At 33.7% G+C, this 12,323-nt stretch overlaps 1 protein-coding gene across 5 annotated transcripts in view; it reads left to right on the top strand.

Annotated features, from left to right (window-relative positions):
• Positions 1 to 11,751, top strand: part of ERGIC2 (ERGIC and golgi 2) — a 60,327-nt gene extending 48,576 nt beyond the window's left edge. For all 5 annotated transcript variants that reach the window (XM_074403006.1, XM_039472010.2, XM_074403005.1 and 2 more), the window contains 6 exons: positions 1,144 to 1,199; positions 2,038 to 2,136; positions 6,188 to 6,285; positions 8,431 to 8,593; positions 9,937 to 10,019; positions 10,506 to 11,751. In XM_074403006.1, coding sequence (XP_074259107.1) covers positions 1,144 to 1,199; positions 2,038 to 2,136; positions 6,188 to 6,285; positions 8,431 to 8,593; positions 9,937 to 10,019; positions 10,506 to 10,568 — 562 coding nt within the window. In that variant the 3' untranslated portion in view covers positions 10,569 to 11,751. The remainder of the gene's footprint in view (positions 1 to 1,143; positions 1,200 to 2,037; positions 2,137 to 6,187; positions 6,286 to 8,430; positions 8,594 to 9,936; positions 10,020 to 10,505) is intronic.
• The last annotated feature ends 572 nt before the right edge of the window (positions 11,752 to 12,323 follow it).

Raw genomic sequence — 12,323 nt, 5'->3', positions numbered from 1 at the left:
GGACCTAAATATTGTCATTTCCGTGGTTTTTTGTCAGAAATAAAAAACTGAATATTCCATCCTGCCCTACTACACAGCAGTTTGATGGCTTAGCAGTAACACATTTTTTGAGCTCAGAACTAAGATTGGAATTTTTCTGAATGAGAAAATTTACATCAGGTACAATTATTGAGCAGAAAATATCTTTGGAAATTTTTAAGTTTTATGCAGACTTAACAATGTTTAATTCATTAATTAATTTGTTCAAAAACAATGTTTAATGAATTTAGCCTAAAACCAATGCTTATCTATGAAATTTATATTGTAAAGTTATTTCAATAACTAGTGATTTTGAGTGGTTTCTTTTACTTTTCATGGTTTGATAACTTTTGCTATCAGAAGTTAAACCAAGGATCTTGACTCTATTCTCATACTTTGATAATTTTCTGACCTCAAACTGTGTAGTTCCAGAACTTCAGACATGGATGCAAATAAAAAGGAAATTTCCATGTTTCAAGTTCATTTGACTGTACAATTGAGGAAATTTTGCTTTAACTTAGATCGGAAGTTATTAATCTGCAATATAATGACATGTTTAAAGGTAAATAAGTATTAGGAGAAGAATCTACTAGAATTCTATAAATGTCTTTCAAGCAATGAATATGCTCAACTTGTACTCGTGAATTAATATTTTCAAAGGTGAAATACTTAAAATTTCATTGTAGATCATCATTATCAGATAAAGATTTATGGTCCATTTTGAAAATAAGGGAACACTGATTCTAAATCCCAGTTTAACAAAATGTAATATCCCTGCAAAACAGTTCTATTACAAAAAAAAAAGCACTCAGTTATTACTATTATATCAATGAAAAGTTTGTGAAAAATGCTTTTTCTCATTGTGTAACTACATAATACACTGATTTTGCATCTCGGCCCACAAACCCTGAAGTATTTACTATTCAGGTCTTTACCAAAAATGTTTGCCAACCCCCAAGTAGTTTATTGCGTTGCTGAGATGAGTAGACTTGTCTGCTTAGGCCAAATGCATTCTTATGTTATTTTGTACTAAGAAAAATTATATAGCTTAGGGAAGACCCACTTTCTGATTTTAATTAATTATATGCATAAATGGTATTACTTTAATATTTTTTCTCCTTTCAGGGCAATTCCACATCCTCGAGGTCATGCACATTTGGCAGCACTAGTCAACCATGACTGTAAGTAGTTTCTGACTTTTTTTCAATAAAGATGTACTTGATAAAAATACTTTGTCTAATACTTTTTTTAAAAGTGCAGATGCAGTGTAGTTGAAAATGAGCTGTTCTGAAGACAGATAATTCATCTAAAGGAAAAAATACATTTTTAAACTGATTTAATCTGCATTTGTATTTGGTCATGGCTCAGAGTTGTTGAGGTTAGGGAGGAAAGCCTAGTGTACTTTATATAACTTTGTACACATTTCTGCTAATTTTGGGGGTTAATGAAAAGAATATATTTGCAGTTTATTTCCATTTGCATATTGAAATATGGATATATAGATATGTATAAAGTATTCAGGTTAGTTTGGTATCATGATTGTCATAAGACTTACATTTTTAAAGCCTGCTTTAGAGGACAAAACAAGTAATGGATTCCACAAAAAATTAGTTTGGTCACATTCAGCAATAGTATATATTAAAGATATATAAGATCAGTTTTATTTGGCTGCATGGACATCATTCCAATTCTGACAATACAGTCCAGTTACTATATGATGATTTGGAAAAGGAGATATATATTTTTGGCTTTTATTATTATAGTAATATTTTCTAGAAGTTAATTTGTATATAGTCATAAAATTTGAGATACAGCATTTTGTCAGAATTTATACATTTAATTTATGCATATTTAAATTTATTTTTCTCAAAGTGATGTGGCTTAAAATATTGTATTATTATCCCTGCATATTTTAAACATTTTCATTTGAGAATAGATAAGGATGTAAACCAGCCTGTAGCATGTACTTTTGAATAATATAATTTCTTTGCTAAGTTGTTTTTATTTTTTGCCTTTTAGCTTACAACTTTTCTCATAGAATAGATCATTTGTCTTTTGGAGAGCTTGTTCCAGCAATTATTAATCCTTTAGATGGAACTGAAAAAATTGCTATAGATCGTAAGTAATAATTACTGTTGGGTTTTACATGTAGAAAATTGAAATTGTGCTTAATATATATTTTTAATGTCTTCCTACCTGCTGTGTAAAGATAATCTTTAAGTGGTTGGTGAGTGAGATATGTGTGGAGAGAATTTATCCTAGTAGTGGATGAAATTTGAATGTTTAAAAATAAGCCATAGAACAGAATAAAGAAATTCAAATTAAAAGTTGAAGGAGTTAAAAGGCAGAAGGAGTAGAATTTAAGCAGTAGAAATAGATGAAAGGTTAATACATTCATAGGGCATACTGTACTTTTTATATTCACCAAAGAATAAGAACAAAAGAAAAGTTCAGCATTATGAGAAGAATAATTTTCTTTGTATAGGTTCAGTTTTAAAATCATATTTATCATTTTAGAAACCTCTGGAGAATTTTACAAATATCAGAAACCTAGAGTTATTCTGGAATGATTTGGTTATTAACATAGAAAGAGTATATTATAGCACAGATAACCTTTTTTAAATGTTCTTTTTAACTTTCTGCTCCATTTAAATTATCAAGTCTATCGAAATATGGAAAGATTTTCTTAGTTTTTTAGCAAATTGTCTATTCTCATGTTTTCTGTGGGTTTTTGATTCCCTCTCTCTAAAATAGTCATATACCGTGTTCCAGCTATTGGACATTTTAAGGACTTCTGAAGCTTATTCAGCTAGTAGGAATTCTATCCTTTGTAAAATTGTAATTAAGGATTTAGTTTTTTATTAGTTTAAGTAGATTTAATATTCTATTTAGATTTATTCATATTCATTACCTTTTAGCAGTGTTATAATCAGATATATTAAAGATGTTTAGAATTTAGAATACTGATTTACATTCATGAATATTTTATGTTCATAGGGAATGTTTCACTTCAGGAAACCTGAGTGTACTAAATTTAGAAATGTGTGGATAGAAACACTTTGAGATTTATAAGCTTTAGTCATTATGATCTAGTCTGTAATCTAAGCATATGTTCATTCTCCACTGAAATTCATTACATGTTGCCTGAGACATGCTCATTTGGAAACATACTGGTCGAATGCTTTGTTTCAAGATGCTAAAATGAACTACACATTCTTGTATAGAAGCTCTTCTAAATATAAACAAGTTAATTTTCAAAAAGCTGTTTTTAAGTATACCTTTCTAAATTCAGAGAAACTAAGGGGTATTTAGAGTCATATTCTGAAATGCCGTTAGGTGAGTATCACCAAAGCTTTAAAGCAGGTTGTATACTTTTCTACTTCATAATATATGTTTTATTGGGGTTCTTTTTCCAAATAGAAAAAAATCAATGTTATTTATCTGCTGTGTCAGGTAACTATCCCTTTCCTGATGTTCTTCAGAAGTATTACAGAGGTTACTTAGCAATGAACATGTTTAATGCAGTGCAAATTTGGATAAACAAGATAGACTATCCCTGCCCCTCATAGAGCACACATTCCTATAGGGAATTAGATCTTTAGATAATAAGTGTTAGGACAAATGACTGTGAAGAAAATAAAGGAGATTGCCTGTGATATGAGAAAGGGCATGGAAGAGGCTGTGGTATTTAAAAAAAAAAAAAAAAAAAAAAACTCTAGTGAAGTAAATAAATGAGCCAAGCAATTATCTTTTTTGAGAGCATTGCAGGCAGCTTTATTATTAATGAAGCTTATGGCAATAAAACAACCTATATATGCTTCCACAAACTGGATAGCCTAACTGCATACTTCTACCCTACCAGCTTCTCAAATGGCCAGGATAGCTCACTTTCTTAATGGTAGAGAGGTGGATATGTATGTCTTGAAGACAGACTGTTTAAGAGAGAGAATGCCTATACTATCTGGTTGAGTGGCTTAGCCACACATGATTACTTTTTGCAGATGAATCATTTCTTCCATGAATGAGTGAGAAGTGGAGAGGAAGGTCAAAGCTTTTACTCTTTTTTGTTTGTTTGATTGTTTGTTTGAGATGGAGTCTCACTGTGTCACCTAGGCTGGAGTGCAATGGCTCGATCTTGGCTCACTGCAACCTCTACCTCCTAAGTTCAAGCGATTCTCCTGCCTTAGCCTCCCGAGTAGCTGGGACTACAGGCACGTGCCACCACACCTGGCTAATCTTTTTTTTTTTTTTTCAGTAGAGATGGGGTTTCACTGTGTTAGCCAGGATGGTCTCGATCTCCTGAACTTGTGATCTGCCTGCCTCGGGCTCCCAAAGTGCTGGAATTACAGGCGTGAGCCACTGTGCCTGGCAGCTTTTACTCTTTTATGTACAAAGGGGTGCAAGCTTCTATTTAAATCTGGGAGAATTTTTTCTGCTTAAATTTAAGACCATGTTCCCCTTGAGTAAAATTGCCTGGGTTCAAGTTCTCACTCTGCCACTTAATAACCTGGACTTTGGCCTGTTTCTTAACATCCCTCTACTTGAGATGTTTCATCTAACAGAAAGAAAATAAAAAGATTTACTTGCTTATCTAGTTGAACCTATGGATAGGTGTATCTAATTATAATTTTTCTAGAATTAAACCTAGAGAATTAACATGTTTGTTTTATGTGAATGGGTAATTGTTTACAATTAATTAGCAATTGATAATATACTGGTATTTAAAACTCGTGTCAAAGCTACAGATGTCTAATGACTATATAAAAATGATCATTTTGGCCGGGCATGGGCCTGTAATCTCAGCACTTTAAGGGGCCTAGGTGGACAGATCACCAGCAGTCAAGTGTTTGAGACCAGCCTGACTAACATGGAGAAACCCTGTCTCTAGTAAAAGAAAATTAGCCAGGCATGGTGCACATGCCTGTAATCTCAGTTACTTGGGAGGCTGAGGCAGGAGAATTGCTTGAAACCGGGAGACAGGTTGTGGTGACCCGAGATGGTGCCATTGCACTCCAGACTGAGCAACAAGAGTGAAACTCTCAAAAAAAAAAAAGATCCTTTTGATTACACAGTAACCACAGGCCATCATTGAGTAGTTTCTTTAGATACCTTCCTGCTGTGATACAGATTTTTTTTATTTATTCAAAGACTAGCTAATTTGATTTTGGTTTATTGTATATCTTAAGATACTAGCAGAAACTAAAAATGTGTCTTGTGTATTCTCTTATAATTTTATGTTTAGTTTCTGTACTATAAAGAAATGCTGGCCGGGCGCAGTGGCTCACACATAAAATCTCAGCACTTTGGGAGGCTGAGGCAGGAGGATCACTTGAGCCCAGGAGTTTGAGACCAGCCTGGGCAACATGGCAAAACCCTGTCTCTACTAAAAATGAAAAAAATTAGTTGGGCTTGGTGTTGTGCAGCATAGTTACTGTGCAGGAGCCTGAGGTAGGAGGATTGCTGGAGCCCAGGAAGTCAAGGCTGCAGTGAGCTGTGACTGAGCCACTGCACTCCAGCCATGACAGAGTGAGACCCTATCTCAAAAAAAAAAAAAAAAAAAAATGCTGCTTTTTCATGTTTGATAAATGGATGATAATGATTGTAAGGAATATTTAAGTCACTAGTTGATCTTTTTAACATCTGTATTGCCCATCTTATGCTTACTGAGAACTTGTTTTGCCAAGTGTAAATATATTGCTTTCATTGGTTCTTTCTCTAAAAAAATTTTTTTGTTAGATATTAAATTGTATGTAACGTTAAATTTGAAGTTAAATGTTTTTATTTTTTATTTTTTTGAGACAGGTTCTCGCTCTGTTGCCCAGGCTGGAATGCAATAGCACAATCATGGCTCACTGTAGCCTTGACTTCCTGGGCTCATGTGATCCTCCTACCTCAGCCTCCTGAGTAGCTGGGACCCACTATGTATCACTATGCCCAGCTAATTTTTAAAATTTTTATTGTAGTAATAAGGTCTGGCTCTCCTGACCAGACTGGTCTCAAACTCCTGGACTCAAGCAAACCCTCCCTCCTCAGCCTTCCAGAGTGCTGAGATTACAGGTGTGAGCGCCACATCCAGCTAAATTTCAGGTTAAATGTATTTAATAGAAAAATATATTTGGCAGTAGTTTTGTTGCTACTGAATTGATAAAAAGTTTTGTTTTTATTCTAGACAACCAGATGTTCCAATATTTTATTACAGTTGTGCCAACAAAACTACATACATATAAAATATCAGCAGACACCCATCAGTTTTCTGTGACAGAGAGGGTAAGTTGAGTCCACTGGCTAAAATGATTTGGTGAATTTTTTAAAAAAAGCATTTTAAAGTCTCCTGCTTACAGAATGCGGTGGCGTTTTATTTGGTGTCTTCCCCCATTTAAAAATTTGTGGAAGTTTTGAAATGGATTCAAATTTTGTTTTAAATCAATAATGTGTCAGAAATTAGTTTTAGTATATTCTAGAGCAATAAAAGTAGATGTTAAAAAATCTGAAATGTTTTCTGTTGCATTAAGACTTAAAATTGTTAAACTGTGATAACATTAATTATTTTATTCTTAGTATCTTAATTTTGTAATATGTCTTCTCATAAATTGATATAAGCAGTTCCTAATCTGGCAGCAGATTTTTTGAATTCTGTGTTATTTATTAATAAATGTACTGCCTTCTCTGGGAATACGTGGTTATAATGGATTAGATAGTAAATTTAGAGGGTTTGCCTTCCTAAATTAATGCTTTATATTTATCTGATTGAGATGAAGAATATTCCACTACCTCAGGGTGATGTGATCTTGTAAATACATACTGACAACGATGAGCAAAGTGTTGCAATTGGACAGTGTCATAGAATTCTCATCTACTTTGGGATCATGTTTTCTTATTTTTTTGTTTGAATGGTGAATATTCAAATACTTCTATTCAGAAGAGTTCTAAGGTGAAATTTAAGTGCTTTAAAAAATGTTACTTTCCTTTATATGGTGTTTTCTTTTACTAGCCTTATAACTCATGATGACCATGCCCTCAATAATTGTGGAATTTTTTTTGTTCTTAGATTAGATATTGAAGTTTTTAGGGGTGAAGTGTCATGTGCCTATAGCTTTTCACTTGGTTTGGGGGATAATGCAAGCCCATATAACTACATATATATGTATAGGTATGTGTGTATATACACTCACACAGAGAAACTAGGTAAAGTTTATACATGAACACGTTGTGCTTCTCAACATTTCTTTAAGAAATGGGGTGATTCCATTTCTCACCTGTAAGATTGGCAAACACCTGAAAGACAGTATATAGAGTTGACAAGGCTTTCGGAAAAACAGGCAAACATGCAGTGCTGTGGGAATGCAAAATGGCGTCATCTTTGTGGAAGGTAGTTTGGCAGTATCTGCAAAAGGACATATGCATTTACCCTTTGAGCCAGCAGTCTCACTTTTAGAAATCTATTCTAGAGATACAGTGGCCAAAAATGTGTGTTTCAGGCTATTAACTATATTGTTATCTGTAATAGTAGAAGACTTAAAAACAATCCAGATGCTTCATTACACAGTGGATGAAGAGGCAATTGTTAAAAATCAAATGAGGATGATCTCTATGTACTAACATGCAATTATGTCTAGGATATATTTTTAAAATAACAGAAGCAAATATATATACAGATATATATATATAAAATAGAATCCCAGGGCTTTGACTGTCAAAGAATGTGTTTATACTGATGGGGTAACTAAAATAGTTTGTTAACTTAAAAAAGAGTGGAGTAACTGGAAATGGTAAAGTGCAGGATGGGGGTTGGGAGGGAGAGGGCTGACATTCATTAGATCTGGAACCCAAAGTGAATCATTATTTGTCTCTCATTATGTAGATGCCCTGAACCCTAAAACAGCTTCTACACTTATAGGTAGTGACAAATATATTTATAACTCAGCATGATATTGAGCATTTTACAGCTTTAAGATATAGTCATTATTAGAAACCTGATCAATATGGCTTATAAGGCTTTACTGTGCTAGTAATAGAAAAAGGGTTTTGTAATGCCCTACATAAAACTGTTTTAATTTCCCTTAGTAGTAGTTAGCCTCATTATTTGTATTCCTAAAGCTTGCAGTTGAGTTATAGCATGAGGAACATGCCATATGTTTGTAAGCTCTTGAGCTCAGTAGAAATCTTGTATCTAAGGTGACCTTTTTGAGAAAATAAGAAAGAATGATTCTGCTCTTTTGATAGTTTCAAAAGCTAACCACACAAAGAATACAAAATAATTTCTCTGAAGAGCTTAGTCTAGTAGGACAGTTCATAAAGAAATGTGGATGTCCTTTTACAGTAGGGTTGCAGGCTTAATACTGAATGTACGTAAGTGACCAAATGACATGAATTCTGTTTCTCTCTTCCTCCTCTCTCTCCCCTACCTTTTAGGAACGTATCATTAACCATGCTGCAGGCAGCCATGGAGTCTCTGGGATATTTATGAAATACGATCTCAGTTCTCTTATGGTGACAGTCACTGAGGAGCATATGCCGTTCTGGCAGTTTTTTGTAAGACTCTGTGGAATTGTTGGAGGAATCTTTTCAACCACAGGTTAACAACCATGTCTTTTTTGTCTAATAATTTCTAAAAGTGTTGCTTACATTTAAGATGCTTCTTCTTTAAGGGGCAAGAAATACATATTTTCATGTTTCAGTGTTTAAGTAGCTTTTTCTTTAATATGTAATTACATAACTCCAAAATTATATTGACTAACCAGTAAACATAACTGATTTCATTGTTTTCAGTGATGTAAGGTAGATTATATAATGGTGAGTTAGAGATCCTGGGTGTTAACGTCAGATTGAATTAGAATTGAATGCAAGTTCTACCATTTACTTTGTGGTATCCTGGAATAGATCACTTACCTTTTTTGAGGTTTTCTAGTCAGTAAAAATAGCAATAATATCTAATTTGCAAGTGTGTTATAGGATTAAATATGAAAATGTCTAGAAGGCATTTAAGGTATTTTTAACTGTATCGTATGTAAAATCATATGTTACAGTACTTTGAATTATGCAGTACATGGAACTAGGTTTTTAATCAGTAATGTGTTTATGATTTTATCCTGAGATCTTGGAATTCGCTAAGATTATTTGTTGAATTGTAATAATGAAAATTGAGAGTTAAGCATAATAGAAAAAAAAGAAATATTTATTTCTTCACCTTCAGTCCCTATTCAGTATTAGATGGAGCTGGGTAGTTTATTATACCTAGAGTCATATTTTTAAATGAATGAATAGCTTTTCTTAGGGAATTCTTTGTTAGTGCTTCATTTAAATCTATTTGCATTTTTCTTATTGATATTTATTTTCCAAAATTGTATTGGTGTGTGAAGATCTTGAAAAGATTTGTGTTCAGGCCAGGTGCAGTGGCTCACGCCTATAATCCCAACACTTTGGGAGGCCAAGGCTGGCAGGAGGCCAAAACTTGAGGCCAGGAGTTCCAGATTAACCTGGCCAACATGGTGAAACCCCATCTCTACTGAAAATATAAAAAAATTAGCCAGGTGTGGTGGCACACACCTGTCATCCCAGCTACTTGGGAAGCTGAGGCACGAGAGTTGCTTGAGCTGGGAGGTGGAGGTTGTAGTGAGCCAAGATTGCAACACTGCACTCCAGCCTGAGCAGCAAAGCAAGACTGTCTCACCAAAAAAAAAAAAAAAAAAAAAACCCACAAAATATTGATTGTGCGCAGATCATGAATTATATGGCCTTGTGATTTTTAATAAAAAACAAATCCATTTGTATTAATATCTATCTTGATTATTTTTAACCATGGAAGTGAATAATGCAAACTGCTTTGTTTTTCTTCCATAATCTATTCCATTATATTTATTCTTAAATAGCAGTTTAGGAAATAATTTATTAAAAGCATAAACTTATTATTTATTACAGGCATGTTACATGGAATTGGAAAATTTATAGTTGAAATAATTTGCTGTCGTTTCAGACTTGGATCCTATAAACCTGTCAATTCTGTAAGTGGTATAGTATACACAGTGCTGATCTGTATATCTTAGAATCATTGTTAAGTCTATGGGCCAGGCATGGTGGCTCACACCTGTAATTCCAGCACTTTGGGAGGCCAAGGCGGGAGGATCACTTGAGCCCAGGAGTTCGAGATCAGCAAAGGCAACATAGTGAGAGCCCCATTTCTACAAAAGGTAGAAGAAATTAGCTGGACAAGGTGGTGCAAACCTGTAGTCCCAGCTACTTGGGAGGCTGAGGTGGGAGGATCACTTGAGCCCAGGAAGTTGAGGTTGCATTGAGCTGTGATCACACAACTGCACCCCAGCCTGAGTGACAGAGCCAGACCCTGCCTCAAAAAAAAACAGATACATAGATAGGTTGATAGTAGCTTTTGGTGACTAGAAAGGATTGTCCAAAATAAAACTTTGTGTTTAGAGGAAAGAATGTAAGGAATAAAACTGATTCTTTGTTTTTTCCCCTCTCTTTCTCCTTAGGTTCCCTTTGAGGATGGCCACACAGACAACCACTTACCTCTTTTAGAAAATAATACACATTAACACCTCCCAAGTGAAGGAGAAAAACTTTTTGCCTGAGACATAAAACCTTTTTTTAATAATAAAATATTGTGCAATATATTCAAAGAAAAGAAAACACAAATGAGCAGGAAACATACTTATTTTAAAAAAGAGAAAAAAAGGAAAAAAAGAACACCAAACTGAAATTCTTACATTTGTTGTGTCTGTTACAAATGTCCTAGAAGAAATAATGCAGCTAAACAGTGAAGAAGCCCAACTGGAGTGTTGCTTTGAAGATGACGCCTTCTTAAATTTTCACACAAAATGGGCAGTATCGAAATCAGACTTGGATTCTTGGTGATAAAAAGCCTGAAGGAAATCAGTGAAACCACATCTATCTATGGGGGAAAAAAACATTGAGAAGTGCAAATGTTTGCATCCTTTTGTTTTTAAAAGATATGATGTCAGAATAAAATGTGGAAAACATATGGAAAACCAGTCTAGACTTTAAAGAATTGTGATCAGATCAAAATAAAGAAAAACAGGGACTAGTCCCTATGTTATAGCCATATTAATGTTAAGCCATATTGACAAGACCATTTATCCAATAACTTGGTCTAAAAAAGTAACTGCTTTTCTTTGGACTCTGGTTATTGACTTTTTTAAGTGTTGAAGGTAGAGTCTCAGAAGATTAAGGTCAGTTCTTATAGGGGCAGGTATGTACGTGTTATGTAACAGAGGTGTCATTCACAAATGGTATAGTAGTCTCTTACACAGGGAAAAGAGCACATTTTTTAAAAAGATGCCAAGTTTCCAAATCTCATCATTATAATTGGTATATTTTGGGGGACATAGGGTGAGTTATAAAAAGATCCATTACTGATAGTGGGAATTATCAGCTTGTCAAACATTAAGAGAAAAATAGAATATTTTATACATGTGGTAAGTGGGGAACAGGGTAACTTTTAAATGAAAGTGTAAGGCAAACTTTAAGCACAAGATATATCAGATCTGAGAGGTGCCATATTAATGTCCATTAAACTGTAAAACTGGATTATGAAAGAAGTATTTGCATTCAGAGTGTCCTGAATATGAATGATTCTGTATTAGATTGTTTTCTAACTTTCTTAACTATTTAAGGATTGGTTCTAAATCTTCAGAATATAAAAGATTAAAAATAGAAGGAGCTATCATACACGTACTATTAAAAGCTGTATTTGGAATATGTGTGCCAATATCAGTTTTCCTTTTGTAATACTGAATGACGGTAGAAGAATCATCAACCAGTCTCCAAAGTTGAAATCATTTAGAGAAACGTTCAGACTTAGATCCTTTGGAAAACAAAATTCCAGGTAAATAACAAGACTGAAAGACAGTTTTTCAAATGGATTTATTTTAAAGACAAAGTTATAAAAACAAGATGAACCGTATAATGGAGAAAAGGAGATAGTGATGGGTCTGTTTTGCAGTAAAATTTATGCAGAATGATATTCTGCAGAAAATAAGCATCACTTAAAAAAATATCATTAACAGCCATGAAGTTAACTGATGAAGGTAAATGATACACTTTGAAAGATTTTGAATCCAGAAAATTCTAAATAGTAAATGAACCTTCTCTAGGTTTTGATTTTTTTTTCCTTCAGATTATTTCCAACAAAGTTGGGCTATAAACTAACGAAACATCTGTCAACAGGAATTTTAATGGAAAAGAATTAGAATTTTAGACTGATTGTCCTTTAAGTATGCTTGTGAGAAAATTCAATCGAGTTTTGGGTTTTTTCTAAATGGAAGGGAAAA

Source organism: Saimiri boliviensis, chromosome 7 (assembly GCF_048565385.1).
Source record: "Saimiri boliviensis isolate mSaiBol1 chromosome 7, mSaiBol1.pri, whole genome shotgun sequence".
NCBI classification, from domain to species: Eukaryota; Metazoa; Chordata; class Mammalia; order Primates; family Cebidae; genus Saimiri; species Saimiri boliviensis.
Note: the sequence above shows the minus strand (reverse complement) of the source record. Positions and strands in the feature narration are given on the sequence as shown.